Below are 7,170 nucleotides of genomic sequence, written 5' to 3' on the forward strand. Positions count from 1 at the left end.
GGCCTCCTTGATAAGTCGCTCTTCAGGTCAAGCTTTCGTGTACTCCCCTCACTTGAGGGTCTTCGTACGGAGTATGCTGATCCATAAGGGTGGATGATTGCATTCCCCTCATTTAGAGGGTTGTTATTCTGAGTGCTTGCTCCCTAGAGCTCTGTTCGGCACTTAGGAGCATGGTTAGTACTGCTAGCTCAGTACTCTAGCTTTTTGAGTCATTATGCAGTGTACTCCGCTCCCTAGAGCTCCGCTTAGACAGTACTATTAGTATGTATGCTCTATCGTGAGCCTCACTAACTGTCCCTAGCGCTGAGTGTAGCCTCCTCTCGTTCTAGAGAGTTGTCATGCTGAGGCCTCTTGAGTTGTTGAGCCTCACTAACTGCCTCTGGCGTTGAGTGTAGCTAGGTCTCCTCTCGCTTCAGAGAGTCATTATGCTGAGACCTCCACTCTTAAGAGCTCCTCAACTAGGGTTGAGTGTTGTTAGGCTCCTCTCATAGTTGTTGAGCCTCACTAACTGCCTCTGGCGTTGAGTGTAGCTAGGTCTCCTCTCGCTTTAGAGAGTCGTTATGCTGAGACCTTTACTTTTAAGAGTTCCCCTACCAGGATCAAGCGTTGTTAGGTTTCCTCTCATTTAAGAGAGTCATCCTGCTGAAGCCTCCGCTCCCCAGAGCTCCGCTTAGGTAGTAATATGAGTTGTAGGCACTTTCTTTTGAGCCCCACTAACTGCCTCTGGCGCTGAGTGTGGCTAGGTCTCCTCTCGGCTGTAGAGAGTCGTTATGCTGAGACCTCCACTCTTAAGAGCTCCTCAACTAGGGTTGAGTGTTGTTAGGCTCCTCTCGTTTAGGAGAGTCATCCTACTGAAGTCTCCGCTCTTTAGAACTGCTTTAGAGAGTCATTATGCTGAGACCTCCACTCTTAAGAGTTCGCCTACCAGAATCGAGTGTTGCTAGGTTTCCTCTCATTTAAGAGAGTCATTCTGCTGAAGCCTCCGCTCTCCAGAGCTCCGCTTAGGCAGTAAAATGAGTCTGTAGGCTCTTTCTTTTTGAGCCTCACTAACTGCTTCTGGCGTTGAGTGTAGCTAGGTCTCCTCTCGCTTTGGAGAGTTGTTGTGCTGAGACCTCCACTCTTAAGAACCCCTCAACTAGGGTTGAGAGTTGTTAGGCTTCCTCTCATTTAAGAGAGTCATTTTGCTGAAGCCTCCACGCTGCAGAGTTCTGCTTAGGCAGTATTAATGTGTAGGCTCTTTCTTTTGAGCCTCACTAACTGCCTCTAGTGTTGAGTGTAGCTAGGTCCCCTCTTGCTTTAGAGAGTCGTTATGCTGAGACCGCTACTCTTAAGAGTCCCCCTACCAGGATCGAGTGTTGCTAGGCTTCCTCTCGTTTAAGAGAATCATCCTGCTGAAGCCTCAGCTCTCCAGAGCTCCGTCTTTGGCGGTAATATGAGTTTGTAGGCTCTTTCTTTTTGAGCCTCACTAACTGCCTCTGGCGCTGAGTGTAGCTAGGTCTCCTCTCACTTCAGGGAGTCGTCATGCTGAGACCTCCACTCTTAAGAGCTCCTCAACTAGGGTTGAGTGTTGTTAGGCTTCTTCTCGTTTAAGAGAGTCAGTCTGCTGAAGCCTCCACTCTGCATAGCTCCGCTTAGGCAGTATTAATGTGTAGGCTCTTGAGCCTCACTAACTGCCTCTGGCGTTGAGTCCTCTCTTAAGAGCTCCTAACTAGGATTGAGTGTTTTTAGGCTTCCTCTCGTGTAAGAGAGTCATCCTGCCGAAGTCTCTGCTCTCCAGAGCTCCGCTTAGGCAGTATTAATGTGTAGGCTCTTGAGCCTCAGTAACTGCCTCTGGCGTTGAGTGTAGCTATGTCTCCTCTCGCTTTGGAGAGTCGTTATGCTGAGACCTCCACTCTTAAGAGATCCCCTACCAGGATTGAGTGTTGTTAGGCTTCCTCTCATTTAAGAGAGTCATTCTGCTGAAGCCTCCGCTCTCCAGAGCACCGCTTAGGCAGAATATGGGTTCGTAGGCTCTTCCCTTTTGAGCCTCAATAACTGCCTCTGGTGTTGAGTGTAGCCAGGTCTCCTCTCGCTTTAGAGAGTCGTTATGCTGAGACCTCCACTTTTAAGAGCTCCTCAACTATGGTTGAGTGTTGTTAGGCTTCCTCTCGTTTAAGAGAGTCATTCTGCTGAAGCCTCCACTCTGCATAGCTCTGCTTAGGCAGTATTAATGTGTAGGCTCTTGAACCTCATTAACTGCCTCGGGCGTTGAGTGTAGCCAGGTCTCCTCTCATTCTAGAGAGTCGTTATGCTGAGACCTCCACTCTTAGAGTTCCATACTTTGGTGGGTGAGCTAGTCTATGGCGAGCTTTGAGCCTGCCTGTAGAGGTTTGTGGCTCGGGTTCTGGCAAAAGTGATTTGGCTGGGGCAGGGATGGTGTTCCTTGAGTCCTTGACTTAAGGAATCCAGTTTTTGGGCACTCATCCCTCAGCATGGCGGCGTGGGTAGACCGTTCCCCTAGCGCCCTCTAGAGGATGCAGCGTGGAGTTCCCTTTCGAAAGGGAACGTCTCAGGTTACGCATGTAACCATGGTTCCCCTGAGACGCTGCGTCTCATTGCCATGCTTCGGGCATTCCTGCAGGCGTCTCCTTCAGACAAAGAAGTGGATGACGTTTTCCGCAGGTGCTTAGCGCAGCGCCTCGTTCCCTATTTTCAGGGAACCATGGTTACATGCGTAACCTGAGACGTTTTCTCTTGAAGAAAAAGTTCACGTGCTGGTAGAACTTTGGCAAAACTGTCTTTAAGTTTGCATGATTAAAGTCACCGGATATTATGAAAAAGCCATCAGGGTTGTTTTTTAATATAGCGATTATTAGCATATGCCGCCTTTAGCATTGTGTATAATACATTTCTGCCTCATATGGTGATCAGAATTCCCTTTGGGTCGCAATCATAAGTTCATTCAGACACTCACTGTTGTCTGAAAGTGAGTTGCCTTTAAAATATTTTCAAATGTCTTAAATGTTGATGCTAGCTGATAGCTTGATATGAAAACATGGGAAATGAACAGCGGTGCCGACCGTCTCTAACTCGGATAAACTCCACCTTTGTTCATGACCACACCTCTAGCCTCACTTGGCCCGCTTTGGCCCAAGTTATTTGACGGTCCGAAAATCTCTGGCTGTTGGCCCCGAGGAAGCCCCGACGAGGTACAATCAAGCCCTGGCAGTGACAGTGGAAACGTGACTGGCCATGGCACACACTAGCACACCTGCTTTTGGCCTGACAGTGGAAACACAGCTACTGGAGCAGCACCAAAATGTATTATTTTATTTATTTATTTATTTATTTCCACAGAACATATAACAGTTTTGACAGGCTTACTTGATGGTTATTCCAGCATGTTATGCATTCCCGATTTTGTGTACCTTGTATTCTGCCATTTTTTGTTTGTTTTTTTGTTTAGTTTTTTTAGGTTTCTTTTGCCGCATTTTGTAGTCATTTGTGTTTTTCTTGATGATTAGTTCAAGAAATTATGGCCTTGAATATCTGCAGCTCTTCTGTCAGCTTTCAGAGTACAGTATTGACAGCACCATTGAATAGCATTGGGGGCATTATCGTTTGCTGTAGACTAATAAAATTAAAATATACAAATAGCATTTTTAAATGACTTGTTTCTAAATAAATTTGACATTTTACTTTGTTTTTGTGTTGAGTTTATCTCATATCTGAATGATGTGATTGTGTTGATGTGTGTTGATTGAGACGATTGAAGTGAATGTGGTTTGATTTCAGTCTCAAGCTGAGCACACAGAGCGTCAGATTAAACAGCAGTTTGAGAAGCTTCATCAGTTTCTCAGAGATGAAGAAGAAGCTACAATCACTGCACTGAGGGAGGAAGAGGAGCAGAAGAAGCAGATGATGAAGGAGAAGCTGGAGGAGATGAACAGACACATCTCAGCTCTTTCAGACAGAATCAAAGACATGGAGGAGATGATGCAAGCCAGTGATGTCTGCTTTCTGAAGGTCTGATTACAGATCATTGATTGATTGATTGATTGATGGATTGATGCTTGATTGAGTTGTTGATGATCAATGCTGTGTTTGTTCTGCAGGAGTTTCCAGTCTCAATGGAAAGGTGAGTGATCTGCTGCTGTCTCTGCTCTCTCTGCTTCTGATCCAAAGCCACTGCAGTTCTGATCCTGAATGTTCTTCCAGAGTCCAGATCTCATCACAGCCGGATCCACAGACGCCTTCTGGAGCTTTGATTCATGTGCCGTGTTATTTGGGTAACCTGCCGTTCAGAGTCTGGAGGAAGATGCAGGACATCGTCCAGAACAGTGAGTCTGACTGCAGAAGATCTGGGCCCGTATTTATCAAGCCTCTGAGAATTACTCTCAAGAACGCTGCTAAGAATTTACTTAAGTGTAAAATAATTCTTGGCTTAAAGCTGCGCTTAAAAGTTAGTTATCAAGCATCTGAGTCCAGGGCAGGGTGCGAACTACGGGGGAGCTAGGGGGAGCTCGGCTCCCCTTAATAAGACATGGGCTCCCCTGAAAATGTGATTTGTGAAATTTTGGGGGGTCTCAAAAAATATTGTCAATGTGTTATTTTGACGTCAAATTTCAGTTTTGTGTAATGTGATCATCCTGGATTATTATGTGTAAAATTGCAAAAACATCATTCATTCATGCATGACGGCGATTTAAACCTAATTCACTTCAATAAAGATAACTATACATGCTATTATTGTCATTGGCATCAAGGTGTGGGGGCGTTGATGTTTAGTACATGTTAACTCAAAGATTCGTAGAAAAAAATATAAACGTTGGAGGCCGTTGATCTGCGCGCGAAGTCCTTGAAATCCATTCTGCTGTTAGCATCATATAGCCACCATGGCAAAAAGAACACAAGGCAGTTTAATTAATTTTGGTTTTACTAAGAAATTGTGTAGTGATGACGTTAATAGCACAACCGATTCACCTGCTGCAAGCCCTGTTAGCACACCTCCCGCCGGGGTGACAACACAAGAAGAAGCTGAAGAAATAAAGTCCTCTCTGGCTGAAGATGGTGGTGTTAACAGCTTGTCAGAGGCCGGTCACGATCCTAAACCCTCTTGCTCCTCTCTCCCGTTAAACTGGAGCAGCTAGCAGTGGAGAGACTGGAAGAGCCGATATACATGGCTTTTTCTTAAGGATGGAAGCTTGGGGTGCATCGCTTGTAGGTACGCAAAAACCCTTCTTCTGTCTGAAAAGGTACCTGGCACGCATTTGTCTGAGGAGTGGATTAATGGGGAAGTAAGCAGCACTGCTCAGAACAAGTTGCGAAAAAAGATATATAAACACAGGGACAGCATTGCACACAAAAGGGCCATTGAAGTGTATAACAAACGTTCGTAGGTCGGGAAGAAGGAGACGGGAACCGGCGAACATTTAAACAAAACTTTAATCAAATAAACAAACACAAAATGAAAGTAAAGCGGCAGCCCCTCGCGGACGACTGCCAGACAGTGCCTTCGTACAGCAGGATTAGATGATGAGTTTTTGGGGAAACACCTCATCAGCATCGCCACAGATGGGGCTGCAGTTCTCACTGGCAAAACCACTGGAGTCATTGCAAGGCTTAAGCGTGACTTTCCAAACATCAAGTCCATACATTGCTTGGCCCATCACCTTGAATTGGCTGTCCATGATTCTTTGAAAGTGGTTGCTGGATGTAATCATTTCGAGTTTTTCATTGCCAAGCTGTATTCTCTGTACCACCAGTCTGCTAAGAATGTGAGATTGCTTGAGGAAGCAGCTGCAGATCTAAATATGCAGATTTTGAGAATTGGACAGATATTCACCATCAGATGGGTGGCGAGTAGTTTTAATACTGTAAAGGCGGTCTGTAATAACTACCCTGCTTTAGCACACCACTTCAAAATTGCAAGTGAGGATGCATCTCGCAATGACAGAGAGGAAAAAATTCCTGGCGCTATACAAACATCTCACAAACTCAGGGTTTTTACTTGATTTGGCTTGCATGAAAGACATACTCCGTGAGCTGCAGGGCCTGTCACTGAAATTTCAGCAAAAAGATATCACTCTAGTTGATGCCAGTTGCCACATTCTGCAGTCTATTGATATACTGAAAGCAATGAAAGCAAGTGAAGGGAAATCCACACAGAAGACCGAACAGCGCACATCCCTGGGGCTGTTTAAAGATGTTCAACTAGTTGAGGGTACAGGCAAGATTAATCGAAATCAGCTTTATCAATCTGTGATCGACAATCTCACAAGGCGAATGCCAGAATCAGACCTCCTACAAATGCTAAAACCCCTGGACAAGCGCTTTTGGCCACAGGATCGGAATGCTTTGATCCTGTATGGAGAAAACGAAGTACGTGCACTTGCTAAAATGCTTGGAGAACCAGCCAGAGAGGTGGTCGAGGAGTTTCGCGACTGGAAATTACAAGACAGAGCCCCAGGCAGAAAGCTGGAAAAAGATTTGTGCAGTGAGTAGAACATATCTTCCTACTTCAGCTGAGTGTGAGAGGGGATTTTCTGCCGTCAATGATACTGACAGCAAGACCCGCAATAGGTTGCGTGAAAACAGCCTCTCATCGCTCCTTTTTCTGGACATTAATGGACCCCCATTGGAGAGTTTTGACCCAATGCCTTTTATCACATCTTGGATTAAGGCAGGTCATCGCCCATCCACTTCTTGGATTTCTGGACGAACAGCAAAGGAAGCTGATACGTGCACTTGCTAAAATGCTTGGAGAACCAGCCAGAGAGGTGGTCGAGGAGTTTCGCGACTGGAAATTACAAGACAGAGCACCAGGCAGAAAGCTGGAAAAGATTTGTGCAGTGAGTAGAACATATCTTCCTACTTCAGCTGAGAGTGAGAGGGGATTTTCTGCCGTCAATGATACTGGCAGCAAGACCCGCAATAGGTTGCGTGAAAACAGCCTCTCATCGCTCCTTTTTCTGGACATTAATGGACCCCCATTGGAGAGTTTCGACCCAATGCCTTTTATCACATCTTGGATTAAGGCAGGTCATCGCCCATCCACTTCTTGGATTTCTGGACGAACAGCAAAGGAAGCTGACCCCAGGCCTCTGTGGTCGATTCTGTATTAAGGTAAGGCATGTTATTCGCAATTATGTGTTGTGGCTGGGTTGTTATAGGTCTGCGATGTTCTCGATG

The 7,170-nt window shown here is 45.7% G+C and overlaps 1 protein-coding gene across 1 annotated transcript in view; it reads left to right on the forward strand.

Annotated features, from left to right (window-relative positions):
- Window positions 1-7,170, forward strand: part of LOC107657467 (zinc-binding protein A33-like) — a 21,002-nt gene that overhangs the window by 7,214 nt on the left and 6,618 nt on the right. The window contains exons 3-5 of the mRNA XM_016445559.1: window positions 3,775-4,005; window positions 4,095-4,117; window positions 4,198-4,319. Of these exons, the coding sequence (XP_016301045.1) occupies window positions 3,775-4,005; window positions 4,095-4,117; window positions 4,198-4,319 (376 nt within the window). The remainder of the gene's footprint in view (window positions 1-3,774; window positions 4,006-4,094; window positions 4,118-4,197; window positions 4,320-7,170) is intronic.

Source organism: Sinocyclocheilus anshuiensis, unplaced genomic scaffold, assembly GCF_001515605.1.
Source record: "Sinocyclocheilus anshuiensis isolate Anshui unplaced genomic scaffold, SAMN03320099.WGS_v1.1 scaffold295, whole genome shotgun sequence".
In the NCBI taxonomy this organism is placed as follows: Eukaryota; Metazoa; Chordata; class Actinopteri; order Cypriniformes; family Cyprinidae; genus Sinocyclocheilus; species Sinocyclocheilus anshuiensis.